The 24,367-nt window shown below is 36.0% G+C and overlaps 1 protein-coding gene across 1 annotated transcript in view; it reads right to left on the reverse strand.

Annotated features, from left to right (window-relative positions):
* LOC102964925 (bifunctional heparan sulfate N-deacetylase/N-sulfotransferase 3) overlaps positions 1-24,367 on the reverse strand; it is a 185,597-nt gene that overhangs the window by 90,111 nt on the left and 71,119 nt on the right. Inside the window, 2 exon segments of the mRNA XM_007087621.3 lie at positions 845-1,030; positions 20,096-20,250. Of these exon segments, the coding sequence (XP_007087683.3) occupies positions 845-1,030; positions 20,096-20,250 (341 nt within the window).

Raw genomic sequence — 24,367 nt, forward strand, 5'->3', positions numbered from 1 at the left:
CACCTAATTCTAGAGAGCAGACATCTGGTCAAACACAGTTTGACAGAGAGTTCTAGTGCCTCACCACATAGTGTTCTTCTGTGTGGTATTCCTTCCCAGTACGTGTCCCAGGAAGCCCATCCCTAACTTCACCAGCACTCTTTGGATTTTCTAATTTGGGAAAAAGTAGGATTTAATTACTTTGGGAGGCCTCACAAAGCATCAGGCAGTAACATATCTTGACAGTGTGCATTTATCACCAGGGTAAAAACAAAACAAAACAAACAAACAAACAAAACAGAGAAGCTTGGGGGAGAATCTGACAATGGATGTAAATGACTTAATTAACATCATCTGTTACTTTTGTACTCTATATTATGATCTGTTAGTGATTATGCAGGACTTCACATATAGCTTCTTGCTGTAAGTAGTTGAATTTTTTGTTTATTTGTTTGGTTTGACATGGTAAAGAGAACAGTCTGACTTGTACAAGAGCAGCATGGTTAATACGCAGAGAGTTGGTTTTAGTTTTACATACTAAATAACTTTTTGAGGAAATGATGGCTTCTATAAATTACCTGCAAGCCAGATGTAGTGTTTCCTTAGTATTTTAATATCAGTTCCTGGTTAATAGTAGTAGTGTCAGTAAAAACAAAACAAAACATTTTATACTAAAGAATCGAGAAGAGGTAACTTTAATTAAAACATCCTTTGCATAGATATGATGAATGTACTTCCTGCAACATGCAGCTTTTGCTATAGTTAAGCTTTCAACATTTCGCTTGCCTCTTTTGTTCTTTCTTCAAATGAAGAATGGAAATCTGGAAGAATTAGTTGTACCCTATGCATACCGGAGAAAGCTCACCATGATGTTTTTGTGGATGAAGCCCCTCCGATATCGAGCTGGTTTCAGATGTGGATATTCCTCAGTGCTGGTGATTCTAATATTCCAAACCTTCTTCCAGGCTTCATAAAGCTGAACGTGTACAGGGTAGACTCCCGAGTGGTGAGGAGCCACCGCATAGCCCATGTCCGTAGGAATGCCATGCTCCTAAGACCAAGCATATGTGAATTAGAACGTGGGAAGATTTATCTTGATCCCGTTTTTACCCCAGGATTTTCAAATGTGGTATAAATGCATTTGTTTAAATCCATCATTATTTAATTGTATTGTAAAACTAAAGTAACAAATATTAAGGCCTCTAGACATCATGAAGCCTAGGTAACCATTCCACCAGTCTTGACGTTAACACATTTGTGCTGAAGAGGGGGTGGAACAGGACTAAAGATTTTAGTGAGCAACTTGAAAGAGTCTGCATTAGTGCATCTTGTCATTACCACCTGTTCTCCCTTCTCACAATTTCAATAAGTGATAGGACAAGCACTTGCTTACAAACAACACTCAGCACTCCCCACAAAATAAGACCAACCTTTATTAGAGGAATAGAACACATTCTGAGTTTGCTAGATCTACTAATAGGATTTTATTTTGTCTGTCGCCCAGGTTCTACCAAGTTTTCCACACTTCTGGTGGTCCCTCAGCATGTGGGTCAATAATAGACTATGTTCCCCGCCTTGGAAGAAACACGCACTTTCAATGAGAAAATGTATTAAATCTTCAGAGCAATTTTCCTTGAGCCTGAAATCCTGGTAAAAGTAGAAAGTACTGAAAGAACCAAATAATCTGGAAGTTTAGTTGATTTGAAGTCAAGATTTTGTATATGAAATGAGTCCAGTTAAAAAAAATTGTTTTGAAATCACACATACACGCATATATGCACACACACTACTATCTTCTATTCAGTTGATTCTGACCCCGTCAGAAAGTTCCAAAACTAAAGCTATGTGACATCTGGATATATTGCAGGGGGTTTGGGGAAACCTTGTATAATGTGATTGTTCTTCTTCATTTGAGATGGTCCATTAATCCTGATATATAGAGGAATCTTTTGGCATAGAGGAAAATTGCACAGGCATAAAAGATGAAACGTATCTTTTATAAAAAGATCACCCATGGCTTCAGCAGTAGATGTGTATTTTTCTCTTGAAAGATAGTTTATTTTTCTAGCTATAATTTCAATTGCTTTATAGTCTTCAAAAGTTCCACCTAAATAGGCTTTCCTTGAATTAGTCATGGCTTTTCTTCATGTCAAAGAAAAATTTCACGTACAGAGAACCATAGTATCAGGCTGCTAAATGTATTGTAGAAATATGCTACAAATGGATATGGAAAAAGAGGCTAGCTGTGTTTGGCTAGTTTGTATAGCTAGCTTTTTTTTTTTTTCCAACTTATATAACAACAGGAGGTGATGACATATATGAAGCCCCTGAACATAGAAAGAAAACAGGTTGTCAATGGTTTGTAGTTCCTTAAGTATCAGACTCCTTTACACAACATAAAAGGCCCTCAACATTTGGCCCCAATTCTATCTACATGACCTTATCTCCTATCAGCATCCATCCTTCCCACCCCCAATGTCTGATGATTCCCTTCAAGTCTTTGCTGTATACTGTACACACTGTTCTTCTCAATTGGAATACCCCGTTCCTTTATCTTGTAAATTCTGTTCATCATTGAAGGCTGAGTTCAGGCAGGTATAGTTGGAGTTGCTGAAAAGGGAAGCTACCAGATTTGTGCCATGACAAAGAGAATGGGTGGTATTAGAGTGCAGTGGCCCATGCCTGTGTTTCTGAGGAGTGACAGAGAAAGTTTCATGTTCATCTTATTTGCGTTTTTGTAGAAATTACCATGTCTATGCAATTATTATTTTATCATTTAGAATTTCACTAAAAACTAAATTGAAACATCTCACTGCATTTTTTACTGTTTTCTTAAAAACTCAAACTAAAGCAAATTTTTTTCAACTAAAAATAATTTACCAAGGCATACTTTGTGTTAGAAAAGGTCAGTGAAGTACTCATCTAAATTGGTTTAAAAATAGGGGTGCAGTGATGATGGACTTGGTGAAAGAAAATGAATTTCAATCATAGAAATTTAAAGAAAAAATTAACAATTACAGGTTGACAGTTTTCTAAGAAGCGAGGATAAAAATTCACAATGATAGGAACTGTACTATTAAATTCAAATATCTCCAAATTTGTAAGAAATTATGCTAATAGAAAGCTCAAGATAGTTTTAAATGCCCATAAGTGTTTGGCTATGTCTTCATGAACACCGTGTAAGAAAAGGATCGTCCTGCACACCAAGTACACTTCCCTTATCTTGGAATATTCCCCAATACTGGGGGAACAATTGTATACACAATTTTTGTTTTTATTTCCAACTTTTAACACTGAAGAAATGCTGAGGCTTTTTAGTCTCATCTTTTATTTGTGTGCTGGTGCAGGTGTCACAATGGTAGAGAACGCCACTCCTGGAGTCAGACATATCTGGCCATTTCACTCTCCCCTTCTCCACCCATGTGGCCTTTGGCAAATGATTTATAACCTCTAAGCCTCATGTTCTATTCTCTAAAATGCTAGTCATAGAGTACTTATCTCAAAGGGGTTGAGAGTAAATTAAATAATATTATACAGGGAAAGCATTTAGTTCATGATACACATTCAATGTATGTTGTTTATTGTTGTCATTATTCATCTGACTCCATTTTTTTTTTTTTTTTTTTTTTTTTTTTTTTTTTGGTAAGCTATGATTCTACTACTCAACTATAATGTGGATATTATGAAACCACTGGGCCACCTTTTTATCAGTAAAAGAGCTAGGCCCTCTTTTCTATTTTCAGTGCAGATTTTGGGATTCGCTCTTGTGAGGATTCTGTGACTTGAATCCTAATAGCTCTTCTTGTGTCTGCTTCCCAGCCTGATCTGTCCAAATTGTCTCAACCAGTGCCATGTGGCTCCAGCCCATAAATCATTGACAGTTCATTAGTAGAAAATCTCCTTTAAAAGATCTTTAGATTAGGGCAACATAAATTGGCTCCCAAGTTTGCATTCAATACCAGAAAGAACACTTGAAATGGTATTGCACAGAAAAGTTTGGGCTAAGATGTAGGTGGTGTATTTTGGAAGGCAGACTATCAGGTTTTAGAAGGTTTAGCCATAATGCTTAATTCTCGAGTGAATATTCTCTTCTAAACCTTTTAATGTGAAATTAAGCACATATTATTTTATTATATGGGGCCAAAAGTCTAAAATAATAGACATTTTAGCTTAAAAAGTTAATTCTCCTTCTTCATTAATCCTTGATTAAAAGTAGCATCTTAGTTCCAGGAACTCGGCAATCCACACCAAGATTTTCCTAGTGGAGGACATGGACCAAAAAGACTGGGGAATATGGCTCTGTTACTATAAAATGTAAGTTAAAAACTTAGAACACAAGTGGGATTAATTAGTCTCACAGCTGAACTATGAATCTCCACCTCCCATCTCTTCCAGATATGCTCTCTCCCCAGGGTTCCTCCATGTCATTGAATGACACTATCGGTCATCATCCAACTAGTGGCTATCTAGAAAAAATTAGATGTTGTTCTTGACACCTATTTCCTCATTCTGTCTTAAATCCAGTCCATTATCATATCCTATCAGTACTACCTCCAGTTTGCATCTTAAATCTATCCACTTTTCTCTAATTCTGTCATCACCATTACATAGAATAATCTACCATTTTATTCCATGGGCTTCTAGCACAGGCTCCTAACTCTTCTCTTTTCCTTTCTCGCTGAACCTAATCAATTTTCTACATAGCAGCCAAAGTAAGACTTAAAAGTCGCAAATATGATCCTATACCTTCCTATTCAAAATCTACCCTTGACTTATGGTAAAATACAAAACTCTTAGGATAGTTTCAAGCCTTGCACGATATGACACTTCTCTCCTTAGTCTCATTTTGCACCACCCTCCTCCCTTCACTGTATTTCCATCACATTAATCTTTTCATGAAATCCGTCAAGCATTTTCCTACCTTAGCATCCTCCTATATACGGTTTTCTTAGCCTGGAATGTCCCTACTCCAGCTCTTCACTGGGATAAATGTGCCACCTCTTTTTGGTGATTCATCCTGTCATATCTGTAAAGAAGCCTTCACTGACAAGTCCTTATCTAAATTAAGTCTGCATTAAGACTTCTCTTTGTAGCCTTCGTTTCTTTTTCATAGTACACTGAACAGTTTGCAAGTGAATATTGTTCTGTATAATTATTTCTTAATGTCTCTCTTCTTCACAAAACAATAAGCTCCATAAGTTCTGGGTTCTGTTTTGTCTACTGCTACATGGCCAGTATCTTGCCAATAGCAAGCACTCAATAAATATTACTGAGCAAGTTTGTGAACTGATTCTGACCACCTCCCTTCATTTTAACTTTCATTTTCTCAATGATCTCAGTTAAACTCTCAGCTTGCCTGGAGAATGGACATATGGTACCTCGCAGGGAAATTTAACACTTACATGAGTAATACATGAAAACATTTTTTGAGACTGTAGCTAAAAATTTCTATTCAAGTGCAAAATAGACACATTTATTTGTTGTTATGAACTTATATATTTAAATTATATTGTATAGAATAAAAATTTTAAGATTTTCATAAATTATACGTTTAAATACTTCCAAATAGAGAATGTGAAGATAATACATTTTTATCAAGCAAGAATGATCCTATGTTCCTTAGAAAAATTCCCCAAAAAACTAAAAGAAGAGAAAAAAATTTGGTATTCAGGTATTTGAGCTGCTCAATTAACTTCACTACTGAAGAATCACTGTTTATTATAATCTTTGATAATGTTTACTTAAATTCTTGTTAGTACAGGAATGGTACTTTACCTTTTAAAAATTTGAGTATAGCTGACACACAATGTTACATTAGTTTCAGGTGTTCAGCTTACTGATTTGACAAGTTTATACATTATGCTGTGTTCACCACAAGAACAGCCACCATCTGTCCCATTATATCACTATTACAATATCATTGACTGTATTCCTTATGCTATACCTTTTATGCCCGAGACTTACTCATTCCATAATTAGAGGCCTGTATCTCCTTCTCCCCTTCACCCATTTTGCCCAACCCCCTACCTCCCTCCTTTCTGGCAACCATTAGTTTGTTCTCTGTATTTATAGTTCTGATTTGGTTTTTTGTTTGTTTATTCTTTTTTTTTTTTTAAGATTTTACTTACATGGTATTTGTTTTTCTCAGTCTGACTTATTTCACATAGCATAATGGAATGGTACTTTACTTACTTTTAATATTTTTCCCTTTCAATCTAGAACCTTTTAAATTTCCATTTAGGACTAGACTTGTTGCCTGTTTCCACATGTCTCAGATTAGCAAGTTTGAAAACTAATGTAATTAGAAAACCCACAATGATAGGCAACCAAACAGACATTCTGTATTCTATAGTGGAAAAAATCTAAAAGTTCATTACAACATAATTTGGAAAAACTTCTAAGTGCTTTTCTACAGTTCATTTTGGTTAGAATGTCCCATTTCCTCAGTTACATAGAAGTTCATTCTTTGGTTAACTATCTCATAGTACTGAGAATTTACATTTACAATTTACATGGATTTATGATACAGTTTCTATATGTTTACATTTGGTAGTATATTTTGCAGTTGTTTCCAGAAAAAATATTGTTTTGCCTTGATTTTTAAAGTGCCTTCTTTAAAAGCTATTGCTTTTCACATAGAAAAGAATATATTTTTCCATGTGATAGGTGCATGTTTGGAAAATGAAATTAGAACCTTTTAACATAAAAGACATATGAGTGCATGCACACGTGTATGTGTACACACACACACACTATATAGTGTGTGTGTGTGTATATATATGTATGTATATATACATATATATACCTATATACGTATATATATATATATGTATATATACACATATATATGTGTGTGTATATATATATATCTTAAATCTATGAAGAAAAAAAAAATATATATGAAGAAAATGATTCCCTTGAATTAAGGAGCATTTTAAAGGTTCTAAAGACAATTTGTTTTCCTAAAGTGAAACTAACAGGCCACACACAAAGTTTAGGTTATGGGAGCCCAGGGGGCCTCTCTCCCATCTGGAGAAGGAGGAGTTCTGTAGCAGTTACAATTGATGTAAATTACCATTTCAAAGAAGTGAATTCCTTCTTCACCTAGAAGGAAACCAAGCAAGTCAGGATTTATCTTTAGGTTAGGGAATTAAGGTTTGAAATTGAATGATAACATTGTCAATATTAAAATATGTTCCTGTGATAAATGATAGTATCTCTGGTATGGTTTGAAATAAAAGGTTCTGAAAGAAATAATTACCTTAGTATAGGAATCTGATATTTTAATTTTTTTCAGTTGTGCAAGTAGTCACTAAAGCTCAGATTTAAAATTCTGTTTCTTTGACATAATCTATTTGGTTTTAGAAGTGATCTTATATTCAGATGCTAAGTATAAATGTACTGTTTTTAATCCATGATCTAATCTTAAACTAACATGTGTAATTTTCCACCTATAAATTTAGGAATAACCTCCTAAAAAGTGATTGGCATATTTACATAAATTTGGTTAATTTTTATAGATTTGGCCAATAAATTTATTTCTAAGTTTTTTTTTATATGGTATTATTAAATTCATCATATAAATTTCTGCTTGCTGGTTGGTATGTGAAAACTCTGCTGTGGTCATCATGTTGTTTTTAATACATTTGGTTTAAGGGTTTAAATTTATCCTCTGTTGTCAGCTGTTGTATAATAAAGAATTTGGCTGGTCTTCATCATCCCTGGTTCCTGGGAGATAAGCCTGAAATCCTTAAAATTTTCCTGAGTGATAGGAATGTCTTTGTTATTGATGGTGGGCCCCTGAGACCCTATCTGAGCTTAGGCTGACAAGATGATTCAGAATGGAGTTTGGCCACACCAGAAAGGCCACCCGTGTAATTAGAGGGGAGGGGCTTTGATCCGGATAATATTGGCCTGACCTCCAGATAGGGGAGAAGAACTGGAGATTGAGTTCAATCACATGGCCAGTGATTTAATCAATCATGCCTATGAAATGAAACCCGAATAAAAACTCTGGACACCAAAGCCTACATGAGCTTCCCTGGGTCCAGAAACCCCAGGATGGTGATATTCTTTGTCTCATAGTTTGGATCTGAAAGACGCATGCCTACAGAAACACAAGTCTTTGGATTAAAGTGTTAAAGGTGTTAATAATGAAACCTTGTGAAATGGAGTGACATTATAGTAACTCAATAAATTGGAAGTATGACCTTATTATTGTGAAGTTACTCAGCTCTGGAAAGGAATATATAGTGTTTCATCAACTACATCGTGAGAAAATAATCTTATTCTTCTCATATTTAAAGATACTGAAATCCATGACAGTGAAATGGTTGGTGTCTACCAGACAATCTCAGGGATAGGGAAAGTATGGTATCCTGGAGGAAGTACAGATATAGGAGTCCGTGGCTCAACTTTAGTGCTGCCCTTCATTAGTTTTAGGAACTTGGGCAGGTCTCACCAAGCCTCACTTCCCTTGCTTGCTGAGTAGGGGTAATAAAATTAATTACGAAGAGTTGTATACAATGACAGATACAACATAAACAATATTATTGGTCAATTACTATTTAATTTCCTTTCATTTTGTTAATATTCTCTTTTATTTCCCTTGGGATGGAGAGAGGGAGAGAGAGAGAGAGAGAGAGAGAGAGAGAGAGGCAGGGGGAGGGGCAGAGGGAGAGAGGGAGAGAGACAGAATCTTAAGCAGGCTTCACACTCAGCAGAGTCTGATGTATGACCTGAGCCAAAATCAAGAGTGAGATGCTCAACTGACCGAGCCACATATTTTCTTTCTGTTTTAAGCAACAAAAAGACAAGGAAAGAGAGGTAAACTAAGAATCCTTCCACATCACTTCTACTCTTTAAAAAACCTCTTCAGAATTCTTATTTAAGAAGAGACATTCCTAAAGAAGATACACTATCACTATCAATCTTATCTAAAAAATGTTTTACAAAAAACTATATATTTTTTTCTGGAAAAGTAATTGATATTATGGATAAAATGGGAGGTAAAAAATACTCTTGGCAAACCATAAATTTGATAAGGTTATAATAACATTATGAGCAAAAACCCTCCTTGACATCACATACTCCTCTTCAGGCATTAGTCCAAGTTAACAACTTAGTTGAAAAACTGAAATGAAATTTAGTATGCCAAATGCATTAAGAAATTCCAGTGACAAAACTTAAGGTAATAATTCAGCACCAATACTGAAATTTAAACTTCATTTTCACTGGTAGCCTCTAAGAAGGAATGATTTGGGGGGACATAATTTTTTCTAGTCTTCCCTAATAATGGTGTAATCTATTTCAGGTAAGTTTCTATTTAACAGAGCATGCTGCTTTCCTCTCTTTGAGTTCCCTTCAGAATTTGTGAAGTGTCCTCATATCACTGTTGAGTGTTTCATAAGTCAACATGCCACTAAGGGGTGTACTTTTGTGAGAATACTCAAAGGAATGATGTAAACACTTGTACCTTACACAGGCCAGGCGGAGTTTTTTGAACTGCTGCAATTTCTTTAAGTAAACACACAGAGGGGTTTGTAGAAATATAAAAAAATGAATTTATGAAGATTTTTTTTAATGCTGTAGCAAAATAACCAAAAATAAAATGATCTACAGACACAATAGAGGAATCAGAGGGTTTAGTTTAATCCAGCTTTCTCAGAGTTTGAAGTGATGAGTTTTATGTGGACCTTTGGGTCCTTGAGAGGTAATAAAGCTATAAACAATTCAGGGACAGGCTCAAATTCCCAAGGTACTTGCAAACACATTTAATCTTTCTGAACATACACAGGGTTGATTAGAGTAGGAATCTTTAATTATGCCTAGTACCAGTTTGAATTGAAGTTTATTATTCCAGAAAGAATAAAAAAGTTGATATTGCTCTTTGTTATAACTACTGCATACCCTCTGATATTTATAATAGCCACCAGGACAGTTCACACTCGTGGTGCTGGTTGCCCAAACACAAGAAATTACATAAATTATATAAACATCTATTTAAATGAAAAACATTGTAAAAAATCAGATTTTAACATTCTGAATTTGTTTAAAATAGCTCTTTAGGGAAGTAATAACATTCTGATTGTAATATTTTGGTAACAGCAGTCAATAACAGTATCAACTACATGGCAATTTTCAGTTATACCAGCCATGCTGGTTACATGGGCTTTGGAGCTTGGAAGACCTGGGGTCAAACCCCTTCTCAGCTTTCACTGGCTATATGATTTAAGGAAAATTATATAAGCACTCTGAGCCTCACTTTCTTCATTTTCAATATGGGGATGATCAGCCTCACAAGTGGTTGTGAGGATATTGAGGACATGTGAAAAGCACTAAGCATAATGTCTGGTAAATACATGGAACTCAAATTTCTCTTCCTGCATTTTGTCTAGAGAGTCCAGAAGCTTTCTAATTGAAATGCAAAGTTCTGTTTCATGTAGGGAAATAGCATAATAGAATTTCAAGTTTCACAACGTTCCCTGATTTGAGCATGAATTGAACAGAACGGGGCATTAAGGAGGTGAGTTTGGATGCTGCTGCACGGATCTAGGTGTAGGGTGAAAGATGTGGAAGTGGAGTGGGGGTCGAAAGCACTGAAATGGAGCAGGATATGGTGCAAAGAAAGAACTCATGGAAATAGCTGAATGATTGTGGACATGGAGGGGGAGACGTGAAAAGGCCAAAGCGGATGAAGGGTTAGCATGTGTGTGGACCTTACTGTCATGTCTTCTTTTGCCATCACTTCCATCTCTGCCATGTTTGTGATAACCTCTCAGAAAACAAATGCTTCTTCCATTTTAACTAAATGCAAGGCACTCAAAAAGGAAGGAGCAGTCAAAATTTAGTAGCAGCATGCATGGATCTGGAAATAAACCTTTCCCCAGCTCCATCCCTGCATCTGACTCCAGCTCACCACAAAGAGTTTCTTGGAGATTTCATAAAGGCTTTTAGTTCATTTTGTGCCCAAATAAATTTGGGCAGTGCGGGACTATTTTCATGTAGGACATGTACTAAATTTATCTTTCTTTTTACAAAACCAGTTTAAATTACCGTACATGTGCTGGAGATGCAGTGTAGAATTTTTTTTGTCTCTAGAGAAATAAAGGAAAGGAATTGAAGAATAGTTTTCTATACTCTCCAGCTTATCAGGGAGCATGAAATCTTCCTATAGAATGGAAAAAATTAATCTGGAAAGGAATTTACAACGAAAAGGATTCTAAGTTCCTGATGTAATCAAAACCACTTTCAAAAGTGTAATGATGTATCTAAATAAGAAAAAAAAAAGGTGTGCATCTGTAGAATGGGTAGGAGGGGGTATACAGAGCTTCTAAGGAAAAGCAGCAGTTCATACCTACATACTTTAAATAAGTATACACAGATAGAAAATTGGGAGGCTCAAACCTTGATGTTATTTTTGACTTGTTATCTCCTCTGGCTTCCTCATCATCCATCCAATAAGAAGACCTATTGATTCTATTTCAGAAATAGTTTATACATTTCTCTCCTTTATAATTTCACTTCTGCTGTTAGTTTTAAAGCTGTTCTTTATGTCCTCTTCTTTAATTATTTCCATAGTAATCCAATTTGTCTACTTACCTCCAGTCTTTCTGCTTCTCTCCATCCTCAACATTCCCACTCTAATATACTCTGATTTTTGTTTGTTTGAGAGAGAGAAAGAGAGAGAGAGAACAAGCTGGGGAGAGGGGCAGAGGAGGAGAGAGAGAGAATATTAATCAGGGTCTATGCTCAGTGCAGAACCTGATGCAGGGCTTGATCCCATGACCCTGGGATCACGACCTGAGCCGAAATGAAGAGTCAGACGCTCAACTGACTGAGCCACCCAGGCACCCCTAATATTCTCAGATTCTACAGTCTATGTGGAAGTGACTGAACTCTGGGAAGGAGATGACAATGTCATCTTGGGGTTCAAAATGCTTAAAATATGTAATTCTGAAAATAATTAGATGTGAAATTTCAGTTTAGGATAGCAGATTTTAAAACATTCTGATAGAAAAAGGTGAAACGATACACTAAAGGAATATACACTAGGAATACATTAAAGGAGTATAGCTGAAGAAGGATCGGGTGAAATGATACACTAAAGGAATATACACTAGGAATACATTAAAGGAGTATAGCTGAAGAAGGATCGGGGATTCAAAAAATGTAATGCGTCCTAGAGAATTATAATTATTCAAAACAAGGAAGAAAACATCTGTTTACCATCGTGATTAAGAGTCAGAAATCTCTGAATTCGAGTGCCAGAACTGTGGCTTTGCTTTGTGGATGGGAGTAATTACTAAATAAACCCCTTCAAATATCATCTTTTTGTGTTCTATAAAATAGAGCTGAGGTCACAAGGGTTGAGACAGGAATTAAATATGATTAATAAAAGAAAAAATAAGATTATTAATTAAGAGTTCTAGACACATAATGAAGGGTCAGTAATACTAGCTATTATTTAAAGAAACTACTTTTAGGGCCCTCACATTCACCAAGGCTTAAAACAGGTACATGAGATGAAAGCAAGTGCAAATAACCAAAGACAAAAACAACTAACAAAACAAAATAAATAAAAATGGTAAAAAAAAATGAAGGAGGCTAAAGCTCAAAATAAGTTTATTTTTCATAAATTGCTAATTAAAAACAACTCTAATCAGCAAAAGATACACAAAGAATTTAATTCCATGTTCACAGTTGGAAAGGAGGAGGCTGAAAAATTTTGATGATTGGGGAAGAAAAGCAGAAATGCCCAATATCTCTTCTGATTCTACTTTCCCTATCAAAGAGACCCACTCTTCAAAATACGTATGATGGTATAAACATAATATTAGAATAAAAGACATGAGGAACTAAATTGTTAACTATAATGAACTAAAGTACTTCAATATTTTCCAGGCTCAGAAGAGCATGTCTTAAGGGAATTAGAAATAATAAAACTTGTAGACTTTTAATTCCTTTAAGACGTGCTCTTCTGAGCCTGTTCAACTTGATCAACAACTTGATGAAGATGCAAAAGTCATACTGATAAAGTATACTTGTAAAATATATGGATGACACAAAACTAGGACAGAAGTAATGATGTTAAATAACAGAATCAATCTTTACAAGTATGGTGATATACTGAAACACTGAACACATGACAAATATGAAATGTTAAAGGGGGAGTTTTAATCGCAAAGCTAGCATTCAGTTTACAAAAGCTATTGGACAAAAACAATTACCTGAAGGCTTAATAAATAGCTCATGGGCAGAAGGTCTGGCAGACACAGGTGGGATATGATGGTTTACAAAAAATGTGCTCTTGGCTACATAAATAGAAGTAAAGTACATAAAGGAAAAACATTGTACTGTTTTCTGTTCTGATAATGGTCACACGGGGCAACATATATATGGAAGGAGAATGGCAAGTTAGATGTTGTACAATTATGGCAACTGGAATGATGAGGGGATTTGAAAACCTATGGAATGCTTCAAGATACATAACTTAGAGGTATATGTAACTGTATTAATCATGCCTTTTTATTTTCTGTATTTCTGATGCTCTGACATCTGAGACCTTGCTGACCCGGGAAAGACAGCCTCTCCCAGGGCTATCCAGTTCCTAGAGACAGTTAAACACCTATCCAAGAGCATGCTCTTCAAATGTAAACCAACCTGTTCAGGGTCCCTACTCTCAACCACTTCCATTTTTTTGGCTTTTGTTTTGTTTTTTGTTTTCTTTGAGAGGAAAGGGTGCAAGTGAGCGAGGGGCAGAGAGAGGGAGAAAGAGAGAGAGAATCCCAGGAGGGGCAGAGAGAGAGAGAGAGAGAGAGAGAGAGAGAAGAGGGGCTCACCCAAAGCAGGGCTCTAACTCACCTAATTAGCTCTAGCTAATGAACCGTGAGATTTCGACCTGAGCTGAAGTCAGATGCTTAACCAACTGAGCCACCCAGGCGCCCCACAATCACTTCCTTCTTAAGCTGAGGAGCTACCTCCCTTCCCTAATCATCTCAGGACCAGGTATAACACAATTAGAAACCTGTTTACCATGCCTTGTCTGGCCTTTCCTGTAGGAACTACAGGATTCCCCGTACTCTCTCTACTGACTCTAGTGCTACACCATGGGGCGTGGATGGTGTGGTGTGCTCTCTCCTCTTTGGAAACTTTGAGTAACAAACCAGCTTTTCAATTGCGGTTGTCTCCTGATCTGATGAGCTCACCATACCCAAATAACAATAAAACCTACATTTTTAAACAGTAATGATAAAATCTTAAGATCTGGAAGAAATATTAATTTATTATGTTTTCATCTACCAAACATTGAGCACCTATGAGGTGTCAATCACCATTCTAGGTAAAGAACCTAGATTAGAAGAAAAACGCTACCTGAATATATAGGATTGTATTCCCTCTCCTATGGCTTCCTTTCTGAATGTACTTATTTAAGTTCCTTCTAAATCATATAATTGATTGATTATACTCAGGAGTAATATTCAAAATATTTACCAGCCGGCATGCTGTACCACTATCATTCAGAAAACTGTCATCAGCGGTCGAGCTGGAGATAGATGCTGGAGACTCTGAGCCAGGCCCCTTTAGTTGTTGAGCAGTTGGGAGATTTGGGGGATCCTGGGGGAGGATGTGAGGTGGTAGCGGGGGTAAGGGTGGTAGCACTGACACATTTCGATATTGGAATCACTGAGATGGCCATCCTCGAACTTTTAAGTTGAATATTTGTCCTGATAATACATCCTTTGGTCTCCTCTTCCGTCTCTTGGCCTTACCAAGTTCCTTCAGCCAGTATTTTTTATGAAGTAAATTACAGACTTCACCATATTGGTCATCATGCTCTGAATAATGGCTAGTGTCTTTTTAAAACTGTGCTACTTGGGTAACTGAAGAAGTGGTTACCAGCTCCAAGTGGACTTTCACATCCTGATTTGAACTCTATTTCTATTAGGACCACAAGAACTGTGCTTTGTTTTCAATATCAATAAAGTAAAAATCGAATGTGTCTTTTTACGAAGTGCTTCATTGAAGTAAAAATGATAGAATTCATTCATTCTCTAGCTGGCAAGCAAACTAATTAAAAGATTATCATATATTCCTTAAGCCAGCAAGTCTTTAAATATATTTTAAATTACATTTTGATACTATAATCTTTATTTCCATATTACAAAAGTTAATGTGCTCACTAATCTAAAAAGTTGTGACAATAGACATTTCAGCTAATGTGAATTAGCAGTTCTGCTGAACTTGGAAAAGAAGGGGGCAAAGGCAAAGGACACTATTTGAAGAGTAATGATAATGCAGTCAAAAAGTACAATACTTGGCAAGATTTTATGTTTTCAGGATTAGAAACATTGTTCTACTACTACTAATTTTAATAACAATTGTCTATTACAGTGTTAAGTGTCATCTGATATTGGCAATGAGTTCTTTGATGAAAATTTCCACTAATTATTTTTTCATTAAAAATTAAGCCACCATAATTTATCAAAAATGTTAGCTCTAATTCTTTAATTGAAAGTATATACATATTGATGATTGTTTTGAGGCTTAAATGCAATGTTATTTTACTTATTAAATGGAATTTTGTCCAATTTTAAAAGCTGTACAATAGATACTTTATAGCAGATTTTAAAAAACTGTTTATTTTATTTATTTTGAGAGAAAGAGAGAGCACAGGCAGGAGAGGGGCGGAGAGAGAGAGGAGGACAGAGGATCTGAGCCTGACATGGGGCCTGAACTCTTGAAAGGTTAGATCTTGACCTGATTCGAAGTCAGACACTTAACCAACTAAGCCACCCAGGCACTTCTGTACAATAGATATTTCAAACTGTGTTGTAGGTCATTAACAAATGTTATAATTAATCCTTGCTTCAGATATGGGTATCGTGCAAAAAAAAAACACCCTTGTTTACATTTCATTTTAATACCTGAAGCAGCCCATATTTGACAACTAAAAATATTTTCTAATCAGCCTCTAAAGCTGTATTTCCTGGTGGCTGTAATCATCAAATGCAAGTTTGCCTAAAGGATTTACTTGACCTTCCATAATAAGCTATTAGAGCTTTCAAAGCTAAATTAAAATGGACATCAAATTCCCTTGTGAGACAGAAGTGTCCAATTGTGCAAAAGGATAATAGATCAGATGTATTTGCTAAAACCCAATGAAAATAACAGGTATTTGGTTATAGATGGTGATAGAGAACGCTCAGACAAAAGGGCTTTACATCATAGTCTCAGATTCTCTTAGTTGGAAACATACTTTAAATGTTTTCTAACTCAATCGTTCATTTGAATATTGAATTTTATCCATGAGCTCCAGTCTTGTCTGAATACCCATTTGCTCCCAGGCCAGCACATTGCTTCTCTGTATGTTCTTTCAGTTCCTTCACTGGGAGAAACACAAATGCTGATTTTTAAATTCAGAGCCTCTAAGCTGGTGGAGAAAAGCAGGATGCCACCCAGTTTAGAAATGCACTGTTAGCACAGGTTAAGCTTTTCCTTGTTTCATCTAGTGAGTTGGTAGTTGAGGCAAAACTTCCTCTAGAATAATTTCCATTGAATTAAAGCAGTCTTTCTATCTATAGATGACAAAAGAAACTCATTCACGTGGAAAGGTCCTCAGGTTTAGTTGTCTCCTTTCCCAACATTTTAGAAACTCTGCCTATCTTAGTTTAGGGGACCTCTGGGAACCTCAGGAAAAAGTTGCCCTATGAGTTCCACCTCTAGTTTTCAATTTCCTTTATGTTATCAGAATTATCAAATATTCTTTTGGATTACCAGACAGAAGGGAAATCTAGACTTACTCCTTCGAACTGGGTTGAGAGGCTAGTGAGAAAGCCTGGGCGGTTACAATATATGCCATTTTAGAAGACCTGGATTTCTTGTCTTAATTCTACCCCCACGAAGCTTTATAATCCTGAGTGAATCACTGTATTTCTCTGATTTTCAGTTTCCTTTTCTATAAAGTGAGAATGAATATAATTACAATTCAGGATTGCTATAAGAATTAAAGGAAATAATATGGAATGTATAAAAAACGAAAACCCTTTTCTCATTACCTCTTTAAATTTAGCAGCAAAGCCTCTTCTTTGTAACCCTAATGCCTTGATGGGAAGTAGAAGAGTTAACACATGTTTAGAAAATGTGTAGAATTCACATTAGCCAAATGTCATAGCAATTCAGAATAAGCTTTTAAACTTGAGGATTTTGGTTCCTCTCACCTGTCACTCTAAATGCCTCCCAGGAGCCTAGGCAAAAATTGAAGATGGCAGTTTTCTGATAGTGAATGGAATGATAATCAAAACAACAGCTGCCATCACTGTTTGTGAGGTGCCAATCACTGTTCTCAATTGCTTTACATATATATATATATTCTCTTTCTTGGGATTATGGCTGGGTGGGACTGGTCCTGGATTTGTCTTTTTTCTTATCTGTCCTTTGCTGACTCCCCACCGCCCCCCCCCCCAAAAAATCCATGGGTCCTATAATTGATTAAATATTAAAGAACATATTTGGCCTTATTTCTGAAGATCCTTCATGACTGTTCTCTGCTGCTTTGAGGATTGTAATTTGGGTTGTTAACCTGTACTTAGGAAAAAAATTTTGAAGAAAATGTCCTTTGCTTGGCACTTGAGTGAGGAGGTTAAGAATGACCAAATTTCAGTTCTGAATTATTCAACTCATGATGCTTTTTAGTTGAGAATTCTAAAAAAATATATATAATTCCTGTGCATGTCTGTTCTCATTATATGTACTTTCAAGTATTTACACTTGTTTTAATACAAACATAACATTCAGTGATCCATCCATTCAAGTAATAATAGAATACTACTGTTTAGATACTATGTAGCTGCAGAGGAATATAGATAGCAGTTAATGTCATGTTCATCACATTTTCCTTGATAAACTAGTTTTTTGAAAGCTACCAAAAACAACAAAGAACAAAAACCTTCCTGCTTACTTCTCCTTTTTAATCTTATATTAATACTTTCTTTTACTCCATGTATTTCTTCTTTCACCATTTCCTTTCTTTCTCCACAGATTAAAGAATAAAAGTAATTTTCTTCTTCACATCCTCTTATGCTGATTAATGTTGCTTATATCAGCAAGTCTAAGACTTTTGAAGATGATAGAATTAATGTTTGCTGCATCGCGATAGGATTTTTAGTGCTCTCCATTAAAAAGTGTGACAATGTTTACACACTCTTACATGCTGTTTGCTATTTCTGTTTATATTCTAGGGGGATAAAGGAGGCTCTTCATCTCACAAGAGTTTGCAAATTCTATCAGAACATTTTCACAATATCAATATGGAGGACACTATTCTCATTTTCTTGACAAAATATCAGTGCATGCCCATCGTGCACTTGCAGCTGCATATCTATTTTGGGCAGTCACTGAAGTTCAAAGACAAGTATGGGCTTCTAATGCTATCCATAAAGTGTTTGGCCTTCTATATCCTCAATAGAAAAATATATTTTATAAATTCTTACTTTTTATTGTGCACCTTTAGTAAGGTACCATGTGGATCAATTACCTGAACATCCTGGCTTCAGCAGTTTACATAGAATACACTCTATGATAAGTGAGTGTCCATACTCTGAAATTCTAAGTGGCCAAAAAGCTAACAGTTGTATGGTCAGGTGGCCGGCAAAGGGAGACATAACCCTTGGCAACCACAATCTCTTATGTCATTTCAGGGTGAAATATGTTAAGAAATAGAACTATAATGTTTAAGAACATATAATGTTGGGAACTATACTGTTTAAGGACTATAATGATGAGAAAGGCATATATGTGGAAAAGCCTCAAAGTTGAGCAGTTGTATTTGAAATCGATCATTTCTAGTTATGGGGTTAGAACTTTAAATCTCTGGTAAAACATTTTCTGTTTGTCAAGGGAGCAATTATATTTTAAGTTTTTCAAAATCATATTTAAATTAACCAGCATTGTGTATTTTAATTCATTTTACACACTGGGATAAGTCTACAATTAGTAGGATTTGCTTAGGAACATGATATGATGGTTTTAGAATTATTCTCAATATAAATAATTTATGAACTTTGTAATATCAGCTTTATGGTTTGGAAATAAAAAATGCTATAATAGATAAAAATATATTACATTTCAAATCCTTTTTGAATGATAATTTCTGTTGCCTTGATCATTTGTGCTACAAATACTTATTGAGTACCTTCATGATATAGGAGCTGCCATGCCGTGATGAACTGAATATAGTTCCTACCCCAAGGCACTCCCTGCCCATGGTGTGAGAATGCTGGGTAAATAGACAAATGCCTATCTGGAGTCCTCCGTGTGTTTGTGTGCCATTAGTATTATTCACAGAAACAAACATGCTATATTGGGTTGTTAATCACTATATACCATCCCTGCTGCTTACAGCACATTTTCGCATACACTGTACTTATTAGAACTTCTACTGTAAATTTCCCTGTCAGGAAGCAGAAAGCCTTCAGTAGAAAACAGTGTACCAGTCAAGTGAATGTTTCATCACTATAACATATATGTTTGCAATGTGTTTAAATGGTTTTCCTCCCATTTCCATTACCTTTCTGACTCAGTCTTCATTACCTAGTGCCCACATTATGGTCTCCTTACATGGTCTTTTCCCTCAGCCTCATTACACTCCAGTGCTTCCTGGCACGTAAATTTTATTCTTATTTCACATGTACCTAGAGTCCTGTTTCCACAAGTACATTTTCCTGGCCACTCCCAATGACACTTATTTCTCTGAACTGTGGGTTCTTATATCTGTACAGTTTAGTAGTAGGTTATGGAATATCTCATTTTGTTGGAAGATTGTTTTGTGTGCATATTTTGCCTTCCTGATATAGCAAGAAGCTCCTTCTGGACAGAGAGCCATGTCTTATGAGCTCTGACTAAACTGTCTAGTAGGTAAGTCTTAGAGTGTCTTGTGAAGTTTTTCCTAAATTAGAACCCTCAAAGTATTAGGCATAGTACTGAGCATCCCATACAAATTCAAAAGTCACATACTGAAAGGCTAAAATACCAACTTGTTCTAATGTCAGTGTATACTAGCTCAATGTAATATTCAAAAGAGTTACTAAGGCAAATTTTTTGATTGAGAGTTACTTACTAAGGCAAATTTTTTGTTGAGAATCATTTGCTCCACCAAAGATGACTCATTATGGAAGAGGTGGGGTTGCATATGGCTCCACATATGAGGAAACCACCAAAACTCATCCACAGACCCCAGAAGATGGTCATCCCCTTCATCTTCTTCTTCAGTTCCTTTGGAGAAAAAAAGATTATTCAGTTAATCCCAGTTGCAATGATTGTCTGCCTATCTATATAAATTGCCTATTTATCCATCCATCCATCCATCCATCCATCCATCCAATTATATACACACATATATGTACTTAGAAGACACCATTTATATTCTTTTAGATACATATAAGGCTTGAACATGAATGTAGCAAAGGAAAACCTGTTACTTGGGGAACAACAAGAGACTGTGACAAAGCTCTTTTAAAAGTTTTTCAACATAAGACATAGGTATAAAATCACTGCAAAACGGAAATACACAACCATTCCCAAGGACATTAGAACTCTCTTATTGTATTTGTATTAACCTGTAGTTTGGAGGAAATGGAGGGATGAGTAGGAAATTGAATTAAGGGAATATGAGTAAAGAAATGAGTGGCAGAGCTCTAGCAGTAGGTCTTTCTGATACAGGTTGTGACATCATAGTCACAAAGGAATAATTCTATAATTTATTTGGGTTCCTCATTAGCTCTGAGAAGAAGCTACTCAGTATTTAATGAAAAATATGGCATAAACGGGGAAAAAAGGAAATGTAGGAATTGTTATTGGGTAAATTAGAGAAAGCAGAAGGGAAGAAGGGAGAAAGGATGAATTCATAGTGAAGGAAAGAGGCTGAGAAGTGATGAAGTCATAGTAAAACAAGCCAAGCTTGGTGGACTCATGTTTCTCATGCTTGACCTTTTTCTCAAGTTCCTGGAAGCAGACTTTCCATCAAGAAACTCATATTTCTGGGGCACATGGGTGGCTTAGTCGGTTAAGCATAAGACTGTTGATTTCAGCTCAGGTCAGGATTTCACGGGTTCATGAGATCAGTCCCGCATCTCAGGCTCTGTGCTGACCCTGTGGAGCCTGCTTGGAATTCTCTCTACTTCTCTCTCTGTGTCTCCCCCACTTGCACACATGCTCTCTCTCTCTCAAAATAAATAAACATTAACAACAACAAAAAGAAACTCCTATTTCCTTGAGAGTCAGCCCTGTTGTTATTCCTCTGATTTCTTCCTTTTTAGTCATGTTTTATTTCCTCTATTTTCCCTGACCAGCAGTTTAGCTGAGTGTGGGAAATTCCACAGTTTTCTTGAGGGGGATGGGACTCTCTTTGTTTCTTCACTGAAGCATGACATGAGAGCACTTTAAGGTGCCTCACCACTTTCCCGGCATATCATAAGATGATATTAATCATCACAAAGTTATGCAACCACACTGAAATTTTAGCCACAACACTGAATCTAATAAACTCCTAGAATATAGAATAGTAGGTTCTTCAAATGATGTCCTCTCTGTGTGGAGAAAATCTTCTCTCATATTTTCAAAAATTTCATTTTTCTGATATGACAGGTTTCCATGGTGCCTTACAGGCTAAAGATGGAGGGTGCACTGCTGCTCTGACCCAGCCAACCAAGCCCTGTGCCTGTTACTACTGTTCTTCTATTCATTTTTGCAAGAGAAGGAAGGCAGAGTCCATTGGCAGGAAAATAATCAGGTCCTATGATTTACTGGGCAAAGAAAGTGACTTACTAAAGATAAAGGTGTAGTATAAGGCTGCACACTCGTTCTAATTTAAAAAAATTTTTTTTATTTATTTTTGAGAGAGAGAGAGAGAAAGTGAAAGAGAGAGAGAGATAGAGAGAGAGAGAGAGAGGGAGACAGGGTGTGATTGGGGAGGGGCAGAGACAGAGGGAGACACAGAATCCAAAGCAGGCTCCAGGCTCTGAGCTGTCAGCACAGAGCCCGATGAGGGGCTCTAACTCATGGACTGCAAGATCATGACCTGAGCCGAAGTTGGACACTCGACTGACTGAGCCACCCAGGAGCCCCTTGTTCTAATTTATATAGGAAGAACAAATATAAGTAATGTAGGATGAATAGAATAACATAATACTTCAACAAGGACAGACTTCAGTTTCACTTTCATATGATTAAATACTTGCTAATATAAAGGAACTTTTTTTCTTTATATGTAAAGGGCACCTTTAAATTTAATGTTTTATTTCCCTAATTTTTTCCCTCTTCATCACACACCCATGTTGCCATAATATAGTGAAACAAGGATAGCTTTTAGAGTCAGAGAAGTCTTTAGTTTATTTATAGGTTCCAATACATTTGAATTGTGTGATTGTAGGCAAGTCACATAACCCCTTAATGTCTGTATTTATATAGGTAAAAAGATGGATCGCAATACCTATTTTATTCTTTTTGAGAAGAAGTGGTACTATAATCCTGGCACATATTGGATAATCTAAAATGCCTTTTTCCTTTCTTTTTTTATTTCCTACTCTTGTTCTTCTTGTGTCTTTTTCAGGTCTCCTTGAGTTTCGTTTTAGTTTTTTCACAATGATACTGCATTAGAGTGTGGGGGAAGGTGTCACCTGCATGTTATGTGGCAGATGCCAAGACCGAGGCATCATAATTAACTGACTGGCCTGATTAATGAGTCACCAGCTTCGGGTTTCTGAGTGATTATTTTACAGCTCGGGGAAGACTTCTAGAGAGGAATGCAAAGGAATGGGAATATGGAGTCAGGGTTTAGAATCTCTGATGACCCCAATCATTGCAGGGTTTTGAGTACTGCTACCTTTACGTGATAAATATGGTGGCCCTGGTGAAGAAACATTTGTTACATGGGACTGGCGATGCTTAAATACATGTTTTGTTTGTTTGTTTCGTTTTTGTTTTTGTTTTTGGACACAAGGATGATGTCATATAGTTTCACCACAATTAAACATCTCTACTTACATCCAAGAGACTCTCCTCTTGCTTAGCATTTTGTATGTCCTCGGGATACCATATTAGCGAAGATTACAATCAGTTACTTATTGCAGTTTTACTGTCCCACACTGAAAAAAGGCATAAGTCTCTTGGGGTTTCCCAGTAATCAGTTTGTTTCTGGCTTCCACCTTCTCTGGATACAGTGAATGTAGGTAGAGGGAGATGAGATTTCCTAGATTATGAAAAGTCACTCCTCCTACTGCTTTAAATCTCTATTCCCTGTCCCCTGTAACCTATCTTTCCTGCACCTTTCTTGTCATCTTTCCTTTGCTCCTTTTTCTACCTGGACTTTACACAAAGTTTATTTATCAGCACAGTGGAAAGGTAGCTTTGGAAAGATAGCTCAGGCATTTGTTGTGCTTTCCTGAATACCATGGTGAAATCTGCTATTAAAATATTTATACATTTGAATCATGCAGGTATTAGACAAATGATGTCTGCCCTTTGATAAATTTATATAAATTCATAGTAGGCATAAATATATGCCTTTCCCTTTTTCTTTATAACTCTTTCTTATCTGATTTCACTTAATCCTACTTTGGGTATATTTTATATCAGAATTATATTGAGAATAAATGTCTATTGCTTATTATTTTAAACATTACGATAAAAAGCAGTTCAAACATAGCTGTGATGGGCTGTCCTGGGCTCTTGCCACCCTTTTATCTCCTGACTTTTGCCCACCTTTGTTAGAACTGGAGGAAGAGAGAACTAGAAGTCAAATTCCCCAATTTTAAGTGTCATTTCTTAAATTGTTACAAAACTATGCTGAAATCTAATAAAGTTAGTGCAAATTATTATTTATTTTGTATCTATTTAAATAACTTATCTTTCAGTATTTTATCTTCAATTTTTCCTGCCATGATATTTAAAATCATCATTGATTGAGACTCTACCTTTTGTCAAGCATTGTGTTAACTGTTTTATAAGCACCATCTCATTTAATTCTCACTACAACCTTATGAGGTGAGGGCTACTACTAACTCTATTCTTCAAATAAGGAAACTGATATTTGGAAAGGTGAAATAATTTGTCCCAAGTCACTGACAAGGTTGGTACAGAAACCAGTTTCTTACTGGACATTTTTATTGTGAGGTGTGGGAAGTACTCAAGTAAGGAAAGAGGACAAATATTTCAGAAACAAAAAGGAAGGAGAGCAACTGCCTAGAGACATTCTTTAGCATTCAGCATTGGACAAAAAATTGAGTTGCCAGAAGTTTTTTTTTTTTTTTTTAATTTCTGTTTTGGGAAAGGAAGCTTTTAATTATTCTTAGTATTTTAGAGTGATTTTCTTTCACAACAAAACATGGTCAAA

Source organism: Panthera tigris, chromosome B1 (assembly GCF_018350195.1).
Source record: "Panthera tigris isolate Pti1 chromosome B1, P.tigris_Pti1_mat1.1, whole genome shotgun sequence".
Classification (NCBI taxonomy): domain Eukaryota; kingdom Metazoa; phylum Chordata; class Mammalia; order Carnivora; family Felidae; genus Panthera; species Panthera tigris.